Genomic DNA, 17,321 nt, shown 5'->3' with positions numbered 1-17,321 from the left:
CCCTGGGCGCTGATTGTATAAAAAAAGAAGCGAAATGACCTCAGGGATTTCTTGTTACACAATGCAGAGGGACATTGATTCAGCCTAATATGCTAAAATTCAATTTCTCTGCAAATTAACTGATAGATGTTGCGTATGGTTAATACCAACAATAGGTTTTTCATTCATATAGTTAAAATTGTATTTCTTTAATAGGATTTTACATTCTTATTAGGGAGGCTGAAGCAGCTGCAAATGAAGCAATTGCAAAGCACGTCTTGTGCTTTTGTGATTTTTTCCCTCTATCATGTACAGGAAGTGAAATTGGGACACTAAGACTCAACTCAGCAGGATAAGCTCACAGTGGCTTGGGCCAGAATTTTAATAGAAACCTTTTAAAAAGAAGCCAGAAAGTGTTGGCTGGGCAGACATCACTTTGGTGACAGAAATGCTGCCCCAAATGGCTGATAAAACAACGAATTGCAGATTACCACAATTTACTGTATTGCTGCAGCTGGCTGAAATTAACTTATCCATCTTGGCTGGACATGCTCAGATGGAAATGATCTACTCAGGCCCCATGAAGCAACCCAGCAAAATGTTTTATTAAATAAGGCAATATTAAGATTATGCATCTAGTAGAGAAATCAAAATAGGTACATACAATAGTATGGGATACTCACTTGGGCAGGTATAGTCGGGACATAGTTTTTCTATAAAACAAAACCAAACAAAAATCCCATTAAAGCATTCCTGAATACTGAAATAATGAAATAGGCGTTTTGTAATTCCTCACCAGTCTAAACTTCTTCATTGTAGTTAGGCTTTTACAGCTTAGACTGCCACTGTAACCAAATGACAACTAACCCTGGCTGTTTCATTTTGTTGATTTTATATATGGCTTTTCCTGCAAAGAGGTGAATACAGTGCATAGTTTCCCATCCTATCTTTGTTTACAAATGCAAACACATTTAATATTTGGTAACATCATAAAAAGTGTTTTGCAGACATTAGCACACAGTGGACTATTTAAGAAGATGCTTCTTCTGCATCAACATGTACTTAATTTAAAATAGTGCTAAGGTAATTGCACACATCCCACAATTGTCATCTCGTTATTTTAAAGTAATCAATAGTCCCTTAACAAGAGTTGAAGAACCAAGAAAATAATAGGTTTGGGGCTACCAGAGGTGGGCTTCAAAACTCCAGGCAATCATTAGGTGGCAGAAACAGATAACTAACTCGTTGCACTCATCTAATGGTTATGCAACAGAGGGCAGCAGAGACCAAAGGCAGAGGGACCATGGAGGGTAGTGGGAAACAATGGGAAGTGGTGTGGAACAAGCATAGAGTGCTGTGTGGGAGATGAAGGGAAGCTGCAGTTTTCATTGGCCATGCCAGAAGGCCATACTGTTTCACTCCTGTTTTAGCTAAACCAAATTAGCAGCAAATCACTTTATTCACCCACCTCGGCAAACATAAGAGGTAACATTCTGAATGAAGGTGTCATCCAGCAAGGCAATATACTCTGGTTGGGTAAATGTGAGGCCTCCACAGGATATTTTACTTAATTTTTCAGAATCTGGAGGGTCTTGGAAAATATCACTGGAACCCACAGGGACAACCTAAAGAATAACATATATTATAATGAAGGCAAATAATAACAGATATTATAATGCTTACATTTTGATAAATGAGTGTTATAAAGGTTCTCTGGTGCCCCAAAAATGTGAATGAAACACTCTTCACTTGAAATGTTTACAGGAAGAATACAGCAATATTCCTAAGACATTAATACTGCAGCACAAATATTTGTAGATTTTAGGTAAAAAGAAAGCAGTCCCTTTTAGAGAGTCCAACATCAATCAAGATCATGAACGTTGCAGAGAAATGTGAACAACTATCAAGCCTTATCAAAATCCAGGGCACTAAGCAGATATACAGATTCTTCAAAGAACATGAACGGGATTTTACAGTCAACATTACCCTCTCATCAAACCCCCATCACATCTAGATGATTTCTGGTAATTTACTTACAGAAATGCTGTTCTTATGCAGTCCATATCTGTTGTCCTTATTACAAAGACATATGGTCTCATGAGCTTTTGTCTTATCTATCTGTCTGTCTGTCTGTCCATCCATCCATCCATCCATCCATCCATCCATCCATCCATCTATCATGCCTTTATTCCTTTTTAAAATAAGTAACTCAAGATGGTGAACATACAGTATATCTTCTTCCTCCTCCCACATCACCCCTGTGAGAAAGCAACTGGCCCAAAGTCAGTTTCATGCCTAAGGCAGGACTAGGTTTCCAGGTTAGCACTTCCACCACTTCCCCAAACTTATATTGATTTCACCGTATTATCTCTTTCACAAAGAACATTGATGGGTGTTCGATCGTGTAATATGTCAGTCCGTCCATCTGTGATGACAATGATAACTCTTTTGTGAGTGAAAAATGGGGGCAGACGTTTTTTGGTGTAGTCAAGAGCCTCTCCAGTAAAGGTGCCACCAGCAATCCAGTGAAGGTTCTTCACAGCCCTTGCAATAAACATCAAAAGAATCAGTCAGCAAATTGTACCTTATCCAATAAAGCATTATACCTTGTAGGAAGATTTTTGCAGTCTTTCTTTCAGAAAGTCTAGTTTGTGTTTTTATTCCAGAAATTTGAAACTAACCAATACTTTTAACAATAGCAATAAATTAGACTAATGTATTGTATGAAGCTCCAAATCCTTGTGTTATCTCATCTGTTAACAGTATTTCTAACTTGCCAAGACCCAATCACAAGTAAAGTATTTTATTGGCTATTTCTTTTTAAAGCAGAGAACATCTGAGCAGGATATTTTTCAGCTACAGATCAGTGGGTGGTAATGGTATGGAATTAGGGAAGGCTCTAGAATAAACTATTCAAAAGAACAGATGTCTTTTTTTTTCCTGAAATGAACGCAATAAACTGGAGGAAATGATAACTGTTTGTCCAGAGAATGAAAGTGGTGTCTTTCCAGAAAAAAAAGTTGTGATAAATATTTACGTGAACAACAGATGCACATAACTGAGAGAACCCAATGGATGCATCTTTGTCTATGTGAGCCAAATAACATTAACCAGCTAGTTCTTCTTATTCGTCATTTTGCTAATATATATTCAAATGTCAGATTTAACATTTATTTACATTATTCATCTTTTGCAGAGGACATGACTATCTGCATTAATATATTACTCAATTCTTTCACTTATTTTGCACAAAATCAACTGAAGAAGCTGTTTGTTAGTGCACGTTTTTTCTTTAAATCTATGGGTTTTGCATACAACTTACCTATACACAATATTCCTAACACTTATATTTAAAAAAAAACTGTCCATATTCTAAGCTTTTTAAGAATGGATTTCTAGCATGCTCTGACACATGCATGCAAAGACATTCAACCTCCTCAGACCTTTGAACTGAGTTCTGGTGGAATCCATGCAGCGCTAATTGTTTATTTTACATTGGTTCTGTCTTGTTGGCTGATGACTTTTCAGACCCATAGAAATACATAGGGATTTCTTTTGCATCCCTATCAGCTCTTTCCTGATGTAATCAATCAGTTGTGGCCCACTGTAGTAGCTGGATATTTTCATAGCTTTAAGACATTGAAATGTTGTCTCCAATATACTGTAAGCTTCTGCCAAATCCAGTTCTTTTCCTTTCTTCCCACTAAAGAACAAGGCAGCAAGGTGACCCACAAAGTGTCCAAGTGCAACTCAAAAATGCTTTTAGATTGGCTACTAATCCTGGCATAGCATTTGACAATCCCACCAAAAGGAGGCTTTAAATGTGTCTCATCCACAGAAGCCTATGATGGAATCCTGGCAAGCAGCTTTTTGCAAGTAGTGACTATTAATATTTGAAAATCTTGTTCAGAAAGTTAAATAAACACCCCACAAAGTTGTGACACAGAAGGCAAACAAACCCCCAAAATTCTTTCATCTGTTATGAACTCACTCCTTAAAACCCTGAACGTCTCCATCTTTCATGAGCACCAATTCCTCAGTTCCACCATGACTATATTGCACAATAGCAAGATTGGAGTCTTCTTTGGAAAACTGTAAAAAAAAAATAGTATCCAAGGAATAGTTGTAACTAAAGCCAGAAATCAGAGATTATATTAGCTCCAGAGAAACCTGTCTAAGAAGTTTCATACATTACAATGCATTGCTGCATGCTTTTCAACTATTGTTACTAATTATTAGCCTTATCTATAGAGATTCCATCAGGGAAAAAACTTGGGGATAGAAACCAGGGTACTGCTTATCAGAATGGGCAGGAGGACCCAGCTGATAACATTGAGCCCAGAATTAGGATCATAGGTTGGTGCAGTTGTAAGTCAAGGCATCACATGACTGAATTCAAAGTTGCAACCATATTTTATGATAGTCATTAAGCAAAAGCCATGGCCATTAAATGAACCTATTTTCCCTATGAGTGTTTTTGCCAGAAACCAGAAGTAAATGTTGCAAACTAGCAAAAAAGATCATAAATTATGGTCACATGACCACAGGAGGCTACAAAGAACCATAAAAGATGAGCTAGTCCTATTAGATCTCTCAGCGGCTTTTGATACTATCGACCATGGTATCCTGCTGCGACGTCTCAGGGGGTTGGGAGTGGGGGCACTGTTTTACGGTGGTTCTCCTCCTACCTCCTGGGCCGTTCGCAGTCGGTGTTGACGGGAGGGCAGAGGTCCGCCCCAAGGTCTCTCGTTTGTGGAGTTCCTCAGGGGTCTGTCCTCTCTCCCCTCCTGTTCAATATCTATATGAAGCCACTGGGTGAGATCATTCGTGGTTTTGGGGTGGGGTATCATCAGTACGCTGATGATACCCAACTTTTTCTTTCCACCCCAAACCAACTCAGTGATGCCCTCAACGTGATGTCCCGTTGCCTGGAGGCGGTTCGGGTTTGGATGGGGAGAAACAGGCTCCAAATCAATCCTGCCAAGACTGAGTGGTTGTGTGTACAGGCATCTCAAGTGAACCATTCTATTCCATCTTTAATGATGGGGGGTAAGGTGTTACCCCCCCTCGATAGGGCTCGCAACTTGGGTGTCCTCCTGGATTCGCGGCTCAGTTTTGAAGATCATATAGGAGCCGTGACCAGGGGGGCCTTTGCCCAGGTTCGCCTGGTGCGCCAGTTGCGGCCCTATCTGGACCGAGATGCCTTGCGCACAGTCACTCATGCGCTCGTGACCTCCCGGTTAGACTACTGCAATGCTCTCTACATGGGGCTGCCCTTGAGGAACACTTGGAGGCCTCAGCTGGTGCAGAATGCAGCCGCGCGAGTTGTGATGGGGGCTTCCCGATACTCCCATGTAACACCTCTGCTCCGCGAGCTGCATTGGCTTCCGGTTGCCCTCTAGGTGAGATTCAAGGTGCTGGTGATGACCTATAAAGCCCTAAATGGCTTGGGTCCGGGATATCTGAGGGAACACCTGCTGCCAGCATCAAGTTCCCTTCGTCCTGGTCGCTCCCACAGGGAGGGCCTTCTCAGGGTGCCGCCGGCAAAAGATTGCCGCCAGGCAACACCCAGGGGGAGGGCCTTCTCTGTGGGTGTGCCTGCCCTTTGGAAGCAGTTACCTGTAGAGCTCAGGACTGCCCCTGATTTTCGTTCGTTCCGCCGGGACCTGAAGACCTGGCTCTTTGAGCTTTCCGGCCAGGACTGAGAATTTTAATTTTTTAACTTATTGTAATTGGGTTTTAATTAGAGTTACAGGGGTTTTATATTTTACTCAAGGATAATTTAATTATTTTAATTATTAACTTTTTTGTATTGTAGTGTTATTTTTAATTGCCTTGTGAACCGCCCTGAGTCCTATGGGAGAAGGGCGGTATATAAGTTCAATAAATAAATAAATAAATAAAGTACCCCAAATATAATCATGTGACTGCAGGGCCATGCATGGGCATCATAACTCCAAAAACAAGTTGCATGTAGTTCTGGGAAGGTCTGTTGTAACTTTGACTAGTTGTTAAACAATTGGTTGTAAATCAAGGAATACTGGTATATATAACTGTGCTAAGACTTACTGTTACATGTTCTTCTGTGCGCAGCCTGTCAATAACTTTAATTATAAAATCCTTTGCAATGCCAAAATTCGTTTCTCCAATACTCTCAGAACTGTCTAATACGAATATAATATCAATGGGACCACACTTGCATTCTGTAACAAAACACAGGATACTGTAGAAGCACACACAGAATTGTGAAAATTGTATTTTCAGAAGCTTATTCACCAATAGCATTTATAGCATCAAGAGTCAATAAAAGGTCTCCTTGATGATTTAAGGCTGAATTCAGGTATGTCAAATGGCTTCTTGAGGGAAATGGCAACCTGACACTATCCAAAGCTCTCCAAAGTGAGAAGAGCCACTGTGGCTTTGAAAGCCACCTGCGAGGGGATTTCTGGCCAATGTTTACCTCCCTAGATCAAAGCAAAGGGAGATCAAGAGATTAACCACATCAGCTGTGAACAGCAGTTCCTTTTCATTAACTTGCAGAAAGGTTTTTGCAGCCAGATTAGGAATTATGCTACTGGAACCATGGATTTTATACTCCTAACTGCAGCAGAGTCCTTATGAGGTTTACAGACTTGCTTTCTCCATCTCTTAATCAATTTAAGAAGTAATCAGTTACAACTGCAGACAGATTTCTTTTATAGCAAAGATAAGACTCCTTACTGTGAGTAAAATTTTCTTTTGAGAATACAGAAATATAAGAGAAACTTTGGTTTAAAGATTTAAAATTTATTGGCAAATAGCTAAATTAAGAGAGGACCTCTGAAAGGGTTCAGCAACTAAGACAGGGGTGTCAAACTGCCAGCCCGCGGGCCAGTTTCATCATACTGAAGCCGCACCCACCCCATTGCCGGCAATGCAAAAAGAGTGGTGATATGTCGTGACACATCACGTGACGTGTTTGACACCCATGAACTAAGGGGACAATGTTTATGTTTTAATCTGCTAATTTTTACTTTTACAGGTAGTCCTCAATTTATGAGCACAATTGAGCCCAAAATTTCTGTTGTTAAGAGAGACATTTGTTAAGGTTAATTTTGCCCCATTTTATGACCTTTCTTGCTACAGTTGTTAAGTGGATCGCTGCAGTTGATAAGTTAGTAATCTGGTTGTTAAGTGAATCTGGCTTCCACAATAGTTTTTTTTTATTCCATTTATATCCCACCCTTCTCCGAAGACTCAGGGCGGCTTACAAGCTTAGCTTTGCTTGTCAGAAGGTCGCAAAAGTTGATCACATGATCTTGGGACAGAGCAACAGTCATAAGTATGAACCAGTTGCTAAACATCTGAATTTTGACCACATGATCATGGGGATGCTATAAAAGTTGTAACTGTGAAAAATGGTCTTAAGATATTTTTCTCAGTGCTGTTGAAACTTTGAACAAACTGTTTTAAGTCGAGGACTATCTGTACTATTTTTACTTTGGACGAAAGTGCTTTGATACAAATTATTACTAAGTTAGTGAAAGAGAATAATTTAGCATGGGAATGTCTATCAATTCTCTCTAAGTTTTGCATAAGAAAACTCTCAGCTTATGTCTGGACCCAATGGACTATGCAGTTTGTAGTTTATGTTTTTAAGAATAAAATATTTACAAAAATAAATGTATATGTTTGTATGTTCATGTGTGCGCATGTTTGTGCATACCTATGTAAATAAAATCCGAGTTGCTGTTTTATTTGATTTTTTTGCTTCTGTTTTGTTTTGGAGATTTTTGCTAATCAATTGCATGTAGCTAAGCTAATTTAAGACTTCTTGTCCATATTTAAGGGGCAATTCAGAAAAAGATTACAAACTATTTAGAACAAATGCATTCAAGAGTTGGGCGCAGCTAAACTAATTCTAAATCAGGGCTTAACACTCATGCTTTAATTATATAAAAATTAATAAATATTTCTACATAAACTTGTTTAGAACTAAATAAAGTTTAATAAAAAGTCTTTGAAAGAATAAATAATTGCCTGCCAATATTTTTCAAATCTCAATTATGACACATAAGGGAACATTTACTTGTGATATACATATAAATATCAGAATAAGTGACAACAGTGGATAAGCAATGCTGAATAATATTTGTTTTTAATCTATTTTTTAAACTAGATAATAAAACTAATCATGAATCTCTGGGACACCATGGCCAAATGGATCTGGTGATTAATTTAAAATTCTTGCAGCAGTTAACTATAACAATAGATTGAAAAATGTCAGCATGATGGCAGCAGGCAGTCTTACAGAAGTTAATTCTAGGACTGCCCGCTACTGAAAAATGGGCTAGAGTATATTTTTATCTAAATCTTTATACATGTGAAGAATGGTAAAGAAATTGCAAACAGGAAACTTACCACAGCAAGCTGATTGGGGTGGGGGAGGGAGACAGAGAGAGGAATAAAATATATTGAGAAATAAAAACTTTGCAAATACAAAGAGTGCTGAAATGCATCCATACTTCTACTGTTTAGCTTATGGACACAATTTAAACAACAGGTTGGAAATGTTTTCCTTCTTATTGGCTATATTTTATAATGTTTCCTGCATTCCAATTGTTTAATATACTGCTACATTAAATAAATGAAAATGTGGGGAATATAATAAAAATGCTGGATACCTTTTTCAATGCGTGCACCTGTATTTTATCTGCACAATATTTATTACTGCATTTGCCACAAATAAATTTAGCTAATTTCTAGTTCATTTCCAAACAAGGATATTTAAGAAAACAATATGCACACAAAAACCTCATTTTCACTGGTATATAATAAAAATATAAACATTGCTCAAGTAATTAAAAATGGCATGCAAGCAGCACATAAGAAGCCCTTTTCCTAACAACCCACTTCTAGTTTATGAAGTGTAATAATTACTTTTTATCGTTTAGTAGCAGAACCATATTTTCAAAATACAAGAATAAAAACAAATTGATAGCATAACTGCATATTTTATTTTCCCAAACAGCATTCCTAGGCAGCATATTCTAGATTGCTTTCTCTTGTGTACATTGAGAAAATAAATAAGCAATAAATAAATTAGTAAAGTATTGATACATTAATAATTTTGATTTATGCCAATTTCTTTTTGGGTTTCAGATAATTTTGATTTTGACATACATCTTGTTTTATTGTTATCCTATCTGAACTGAGGAGTTTTGATTCTTGGGCTATCAACATTAGTTCTAGTCACCACTATTAACTGTCAAAGTTATAGGAGGAGAGCCCAAAATGGGAAGTAATTTAATAGCACTTTTTTCAAGTAATGAATGGTATAACATTTATTAAAAGGCATGAGGCATCTGATTTTTCCAGGAATCTAAGCATGCAAAACTTGGGTAACCTTAGGAATCAGAGAAAGGCATGAAACAGTAAATACAGTCCTTCTAATGAGTGGCAGTGTTGGTACCATAGAAATTATTGTTCTCTATCACCATTGCTCTTGAGTAATCCTGACTGGAGGAGTTTCTGAGGAGAATAATTGACTAGATCTGTACTGTACTGTACTGTACTGTAAGTAGTGAATGTTGTCTTGAAGAGGGTAGTCGCAAGGACCCTTCTGAATATGAAACATTAAAGACAGGTGTATATTTGTAGGATTTTGGAATTCCTGCTTGTTGTGTATACATGGATGCATGATTTGTATGTCTGACTAATATCTGAGAGGAGGAATTATTTGAGTCTTCTTTTGCATGGTTTATGCCTTTACTGCCTCTATGCATTTACAATATATGAAGACAATTTCTGATATATTACCTAAAATATCCAAACAAATGCATGAACAGAACTTGACTTTCACTTTGCTGGCAATTCAGAACTGCTAAAATAAATGAAAAGCAAGATCTGGTTCTAATCAATTTGTTACAAGTGGTTTGCCATGGTAACTATAAAAACACATTTTTTACTTGAGGTGGTTCAACTAAAGCAACTTCGTAATTTCTATATTCCTATTAAATTTCAAGATATATAATGTTAATTTGGGAAAGGTATGGTTGTTTTAATCACATACACTGTGCAGGGGATGCAGCAGTTGAAAACCTGGAGACTTGTTGTATAGTTTGTGATTGTGATTTGGTAAAACCAGTAAGCTGCCAATTTCATTATGATAACACCTGTTAATCAATGACACTTCTATTAACTGTGCAAGAGCTGAGATCAAATACTTACAACACATTTTCATGATGATATCTAAAATTTCACATTCCTAAAAACAAAGGAAGAAAATTTGGAAATGTAGAATGAACTTGGTCCTTCCCTCCAATCTTGCAGAAAATTGCCTTTGATATATTTACAGTTAATTTAGCAAACAGTTCAGGAAGTTTATAGACGACAATTGAACTTCAGATTCTTTCTTTCAACATCCTAATTTAGGGCTGAGAAAGTGTGACGGGCATCTATTTACAAACACATACACAGACTTTTAAGATTGGCTGTTTAAAGACTGCAGGAAGTTGCAGTGTCAATTTTCAGCAACTGAATTGCCAAAATTTACTGCCATTGTCAAAGGAGTCATTGGAGCTTATGAAAGGGGAACTGAAAAGTATTGATTCTCTATTCCTGACACCAAACACAACATGTTTACTAATAAAGGAGAATATTTGTAGCTCAGGGTTAAAATGAGGGATCCTTGGTGCTCTCTGAGTGTGTTGTTTTCTTGCAGATGTTTCATTATACAAATTAGGTAATATGTTCTGTGCTATGTAATCAGTAAAGGAATAAAGAAGTCTCTGCGGGTTTTACTCCACTAGTCCTTTAAGTGTGGGGGAGGGGGGTGCTCATCTACATTTCCTTAAACCATTGAGCCAGGGTTATTCAAAGACATTTCCAAAGTCATGTGGTCAACATAACATCATGCTGCAGAGCAAAGAGTACAGTGAAACATGTAACACTGTTCCTTTCCCACCAAAGTGGTACCTATTTATCTAACTGCATATACAAGCTTTCAAACTGCTAGATTGGCAGGAGCTGGACTAAGTGACGGGAGCTCATTTCATCACACAGTGGTGGAGCCTGAACCACTGGAGTATAAATCTTTTTAAGCTACTTGTTGGTATATTTCACAAATTGGAATGAAGAGCAAGAAAGAGCAAGAAAAGAGCTTCTCTAAATAATATTGAGAATATTATTTTCTGGACTTAAAAAGATAGAAGCCACTGACTATGGAACTAACCTTCCTCCAAGCAGCTGAATGTTATATGAAATTGTTCTAACTCTCTCATATCTGCAGTGTTTTGCTGTGCTAAGCAGTTTATTCAACTTTCCATGAAAACATTTGAATAGTGCTTTGTTGTGTAGAGAAGAAGGTATACAACATAATTTCAGTCCTACTCACATCTGGCCCAGGGGGTCCTGGAGGTCCTGGAGGTCCCTAGAGGATAAAACCATGGTAAAGGCTATGAGAAAAATTCTCAGATACGTACAGAAGTTCCAAAGGCATAGAAAGGTTTTATAAGAGACAATTGTAGCAAACTAGATTTCAGCAGGGATGAAATGAATTCTAACTCTTACGCATAACAATCCCAAAAGAGGTCTGCTTATTAGCTTATCAAGTTACATTTTTTTAATCTATCATGGACTCTGTTTTCTTAATTATATCTCATGACTGTGACCTATGGTTGCTTTTGGTGAAGCTTAGTTCCCAAACTAGACTGAAGAAGAGATGAAAATATGCTAAAGAATCACGGCTGCTAGATGTAGAAGATCCCAGGTTGCTATCTTCCCATTGCCCTTGACTATGTAACTGCTAGCATATTATTTAAAATATAGCTGTTCTCTGAAAATACATTAGATAAAATGACAAAGCCAACTTTTTTTTCATCATGAACAAAAACAATCCTTCCTCCCCTAATGTTGCAGTCATTTTCTCAACCAGCTGGCAGGGCTGCAGCCTTCAATGATTCCAATGATAGTAGAACTTGATGTTTGAGTGAACTAAAGACAATTTCTCCTGCAGGTGAAGTCTTTCCAGAAAACCCTTTTTCTTATAGAAGCCTTAAAAAGTACTAGTCATTTGTACCAGACTGATGCTGGATTTGGGAAACCCTATCCTTCCTGACAGTACCATGGTAGCATAGCCTGTTACTTCCTTTAAGATCTAGAATGGAAGGAGGGGTGAGATGTTGCAATATTAGAATTAATAGGAAGATTATTTTGCTACTTACTGCCTCTCCTTCTGATCCCCTGTAACCTTTGGCACCTTTCTTGCCTTTGATCCCAGGTTCAGTTATCTGGAAGGTGGAAAAAAACAAGAACAAGGCAGATTTTCTACATAGATGGCTACCAGCTCTTTTCTATTAGAAAACAAGAGAAGGGCTCCTTTGCTTCCTGCTGTTCAAATGTCTAATTACAGCAATAGAATTGGAAATTACGAAAATGACTTATCTAATAGATAACTTGGTGTTAGTCCAAACCTCACAACAGACTGGGAGGCCTCGAAACAGTTACGCTGAGCCTCTAAGTAATTATTTCACAGCTTCAAACTACAGAGGTGCTGTAGGCAGACTCACCTCTAGAGAAGTGCTTATCAGTTCTTTATTTCTTAAACTAAAATAAACATCACAGTTGATGCTCAGTCAGTATCAGCAGTGATATCATCCTACGTCCAGCCCCATCCACTTCTTTCAGGAATTTGATGACCAAAGAGTTGAATCTTTCCTTGGCTGATGATCCCAAAGACAGACTATATATATAGATGAGTATTTCTCAACCTCAGCAATTTGAAGTTGTGTGGACTTTGGTGTAACTCAATTTACTCCCCAAACTCCCAGGGTTTTAGGCTGAATCACAACTGAGTTCCCTCTTTCATCTTCTAAATTTGCTGCGGTTGAACAATCCCCCCATCCATTCCAGTCATTTCCAAACTATAATACATGGGTCTTTGCAGAATAATGCAAGCCCTCTAATGTTACTATAGAATTCCCATTTCAAATAAATAGGTAGAGTGGGATGCAAAACATGGATTGCATCATCTAAAGGAATCAATTCCTGACAAATATGCTCTATCCCATTTTTTACCTACTTGTTTACCAGGCTCTCCAATTTCACCATCATCACCTTTGGGCCCCGGATAGCCTTTGGTGCCCTGAAGAAGACAAGGCAACATTTAGGAAAAGCATATAAAGTATGTAGGACTGACTCCTGCAATGGAGAGTGGAGAACTCCATTCTCCTAAATCTTTTATTTATTAGAATATTCAACTGCAATACAAGTAAGATTCTGGTTTCCATTCAGTGCCCTGTTGTTTTTAAACTATTTGTTGTATCAAATAGTTCTGCTGGCAAAGGAAAGTTTTTCAAAACAAATGACAAACTCCATCCAACTCATCTCAAATGTACTTGGCAGGAATTCAATTTTACAATATTTTGTGAGAAGCCTAACAATCTCTCTACGGAAGAAGGCTCTTTTGGTCCTGTAGGACTTCCCTTCAGTGGCTGTCCCCCTCCTCCCCCCATGCCTTCCTCTACAACTGCAGGTGGGTGCAGAACTGGACACACACATGGAGCACACATCCCTCGGTGGCCAGGGTAATCCTGATGCGAATGGGAAGGACAGAAGGCTGGCGGAATGGGAATAATGGGGACAGAGAAATGGGAACTTCTGGAATAGATCTGATCTACAAATCCTCTTGCCCTGCATATCAGTACTTTATGAAAAGGTGCCAGAGAGACACATCCTCATATTCTGGGGCTTCTGCTACGTGCAAATTTGTAATTCTTTGTTCCTAAACATGGCCAAAAATGCATTTATGAGAAAGGTCCTGCTTCTGACTACGTTTCAGTTTCCCATCCTGAGGCATCTCATTACAATATTAAGTCATGAGGCAAAATTATCACAGGAAACTAACACCTTAATTTAGGCTCCTTTTCTTAAAGTAAATAGATACAACTGAGAAATCCAAAGGCTGCAGAAGTGAAGAGAAGGATGACCTTTTCTTCAGAAGCCTTGCTTGTTTACAAAACAAACACCAGTTTGTCAGAAAAGAAACAAAGGGTTTTCATTTCACATTTTTAGTAAGGTAAGGATGAGAAAGATACTTACGTTAAGTCCACGGTCACCTCTGATTCCGGGATCTCCCTGGAAAAGTAAAGGAAGATTGGAAAGTAAAATTGAAAGAGCATAAAGAGAATAAATTCTGTTTAAACTTTTTCAGTATGAAATGAAACTTACTGGGGCACCAGGATAGCCAATGGTCCCATTTCCTGGTGGGCCATCATCTCCCTAAGAGGAAATTGGGAAATTAGTAGAAGTCAGAGTTTGAAACTATTATTATAAGTATTTAAATTTTCTCATTTAAATCCATATTTAAATGAGGGAAAATGGATACAAAATAGTAACAGTGGATGAAATATAAAATCTTTGAATGCAATGGAAAAAAAGAGCAAGCTGAACTGACTTCTTAACTGATATGTGATTTGAAACTCAAGTTAAGAATCTGGAGGCTCAAGTGGTCTTATTCATTCTTCCCAGTCCATAGAGAAGGACAAAAATGGGGAAAAAAGAAAGCTAAAAAGAATGATTGCTAGACAAATGAAATGAAGGACCATTGGGTTCAGGTTATTTGGATTGAAGGTCTTCTGACATAACATAGTTTGCATAGCCCTTAGAAGGGCTGATAAAAATGTGATTTTTGCACAAGGCAAAGGTGGCTTGAAACTGTATTCTTGAGGATATTAGAAACAATCTCCTTGGAAAATCCATCTTTTATAAATATTTCTGCAGTGTAGAAGGAGAATAAGTGTTTTTCTTTAATGGATTCCATTAAACTAAATTCAGTAATTGTTTTTTAAAAGCCCATTTCTACCACCAAACATATTGGTTTATCAAGTTAAGATATTGGTTGTCTATAAACTAATGCTTAAATTATGACAAATGACTCAAAGGCACTTGAAGTATAGGAAGCAATATAATTGAATAAATTGGTGAGCTTAGCTATATTTGTTCAAAAGGGGGAAAAAGAGGAATTGCTCTACTGTTTGTTAGAATTATTCATCCCTGTTCCGAAATCCAAGTGATGATTGCATAAATAATTTCTGGCTTAAAATAAGTACAGGAAAAATATTGGTTATTAGGGCCTACTCCTACCCAACCAGCTTAGGGGAAGATATAGAGATTTCCCAAGAGCAAACCACTTGTCTTTCAAAGAAGTTTGAAACAGTAATGATTGAGGACTTTAATTATCCTAGAACATACTATTCCAAAAGAGAGGACATGGAAGACAGTTCAAGAGCCAAAATGGCAGCACAAAAAGCTTAGTTAAGATCTGAAAATTACAGAGTATTGTAGAATCGGACGACAACAAATCAACTTTATTTAGTTACATTCAAAATGAAAGAGAAAATAATTAATATACCAGCTGCAAGATGCCTCTGACAACAAAGAAAAGACAGAGCAACTGATTTTTTTCTTTTGGCACAATTGTGTGGTATGTGGTCTAAGCAATTGTGAAGAACAAAAGGGGGAATTAGGATAGAAGTTTAAGATTGATCAGAACAGAGAATAGGAATTTGGATTGCTTTAGAGCTTTAGGGCCAAATGAATTGCATCCTATTATACTGAAACAACTTGCTAATCATCTGGCCAAACTTTTAGGTTAGCTTAGCAACTTTAAGATATGTGGACTACAACTCCCAGAATTCCCCAGCTGTTGAAGATCACTGCTTTAAGTATTTTCTTCACCAATTTTGGGAGAATTGATAAAGTGTGAACCAACAACAGCAGAACAATTTTTGTTCCTATATCTGAAAAAGGGGGCAGATGAGTCCCATATTTGGGAAGGTTTAAAAACAGTCTTGCCACTTTACACACTCTCTCTCCTCCCTCAATTTAAGCTAGATTTTAGCTAACTTGAAAATCAACTGTAAAAAATACACAGGTACAGGATAATCCTTGGCTTGGTACTGTAACTGTATTCATGAAAAAAATATTGGAATAGTAGTTGATTGCAGTTGAGTATGAATTAGTAATGTAATATTTCTTTAAAAAATACAATTTTAGGGTGCATCAAGAGAAGTATAGTTTCCAAATCACGTGAATGGATTAATTACTCTTTACTCTGCAATGGCCATACCCTATTTTAAACATTGTATCTAGCGTCTACTCTAGGCAACGCATTTTAAGATCGAATTAGACAAACAGGAATAAATTGGAGGACAATGAGAATAAACAGGTGCTAAAAACTAAGCCCTCTGAATAGAGAATTAAAGAACTAAAGAAATGTTTGGCCTTGCAAAGACTGGGTCAGTGTTGGCTGGGGAAACAACACCATTCTTCAAGGACACAGAAAAATGTCAGAGGGAAGATCATTACTCATTTCTTTTATTCCAGAGTATTGGGCAATCTGTCAGGATGCTTTAATTTGTATTTGTGCACTAAGCAGGGGATTGGAATTGCTGGCCTCAGTGCCCTCTTTCAATTCTAGCATTCTATGATAATAAGGAGAAGGTAGCTACAACCCTATGATATTTAAAGATTGGCTTGAAGCTTAAGGGACTCCTTTGAACTCAGATTCAGTGAGTCATAAAAATTCTTTTAGAAAGCATGGATATGACATCAGAAAATGGTCTATTCTGCTTTTTCAAAATGAGGAATTTCCAAAGATGTACAGCATGCCAGAAGTGAGAAAACACTTTTTATTAATCCTGATTTGGAGGGAAAGAAAATATTTAAGAGAATCCCTCCTAGTGACAGCAAGCTCATGCAATAGGAAACAAGAAACAATTGTCTAGTTTTCCTAGTCCCACAAAACTGGTCCTGCTGCCTTCTATAACAGTGGCAATGCCTGGATGGTTTTCATGAAGCTCAACCATGTATGATTATGGACAGGACTGTCTTCCCTAGAAATAAACACAATTGGAGCACCAATTTAGCATTCCCAGGTATCATACCACTCACCCTATCACCCATCAAGCCAGGGTTTCCAGTTATTCCAGGTGGTCCAATCTGCCCTTTAGGGCCCTGTAAAGTAAAAGGGGGAATATGTACATTAACACTTAGTGTTAATTTAAACCAAATGACAAGACAATCCCACAATTCATTTTCAGAAGAGTAGCTATACAAAATCTTTACTGTAGTAACAACATTTTTTTGTAGATTTATGTTACATTACTTTCATCCTTTTAAATGAACCTGATATATAATCTCAAAAATTTCATTTCTGTATTGAACAATGTGTTCTCTAGGTATACAAGTATTACAATATAAAAATAATCACATTACAATAACCTTATCAGAATACAATCATATACTAGAAAATAGGAATCGTATTGTTGAAAATAGTATTTCCCACATTAACATTAATTGTA

The 17,321-nt window shown here is 37.5% G+C and overlaps 1 protein-coding gene across 1 annotated transcript in view; it reads right to left on the bottom strand.

Moving 5' to 3' along the window:
- COL6A1 (collagen type VI alpha 1 chain) overlaps positions 1-17,321 on the bottom strand; it is a 51,384-nt gene that overhangs the window by 2,201 nt on the left and 31,862 nt on the right. The window contains exons 22-34 of the mRNA XM_083363001.1: positions 16,912-16,974; positions 14,188-14,238; positions 14,059-14,094; positions 13,040-13,102; positions 12,183-12,248; positions 11,354-11,389; positions 10,189-10,225; positions 8,380-8,388; positions 6,049-6,182; positions 3,971-4,071; positions 2,340-2,523; positions 1,448-1,604; positions 663-692 (exon numbers count right to left, since the gene is read on the bottom strand). Coding sequence (XP_083219127.1) covers positions 663-692; positions 1,448-1,604; positions 2,340-2,523; positions 3,971-4,071; positions 6,049-6,182; positions 8,380-8,388; positions 10,189-10,225; positions 11,354-11,389; positions 12,183-12,248; positions 13,040-13,102; positions 14,059-14,094; positions 14,188-14,238; positions 16,912-16,974 — 967 coding nt within the window. The remainder of the gene's footprint in view (positions 1-662; positions 693-1,447; positions 1,605-2,339; positions 2,524-3,970; positions 4,072-6,048; positions 6,183-8,379; positions 8,389-10,188; positions 10,226-11,353; positions 11,390-12,182; positions 12,249-13,039; positions 13,103-14,058; positions 14,095-14,187; positions 14,239-16,911; positions 16,975-17,321) is intronic.

This window comes from Vipera ursinii (genome assembly GCF_947247035.1).
Source record: "Vipera ursinii genome assembly, chromosome: 1".
Lineage (NCBI taxonomy): Eukaryota > Metazoa > Chordata > Lepidosauria > Squamata > Viperidae > Vipera > Vipera ursinii.
The sequence above is the reverse complement of the archived record's forward strand: the minus strand, read 5'-3'. Positions and strand labels throughout refer to the sequence as shown.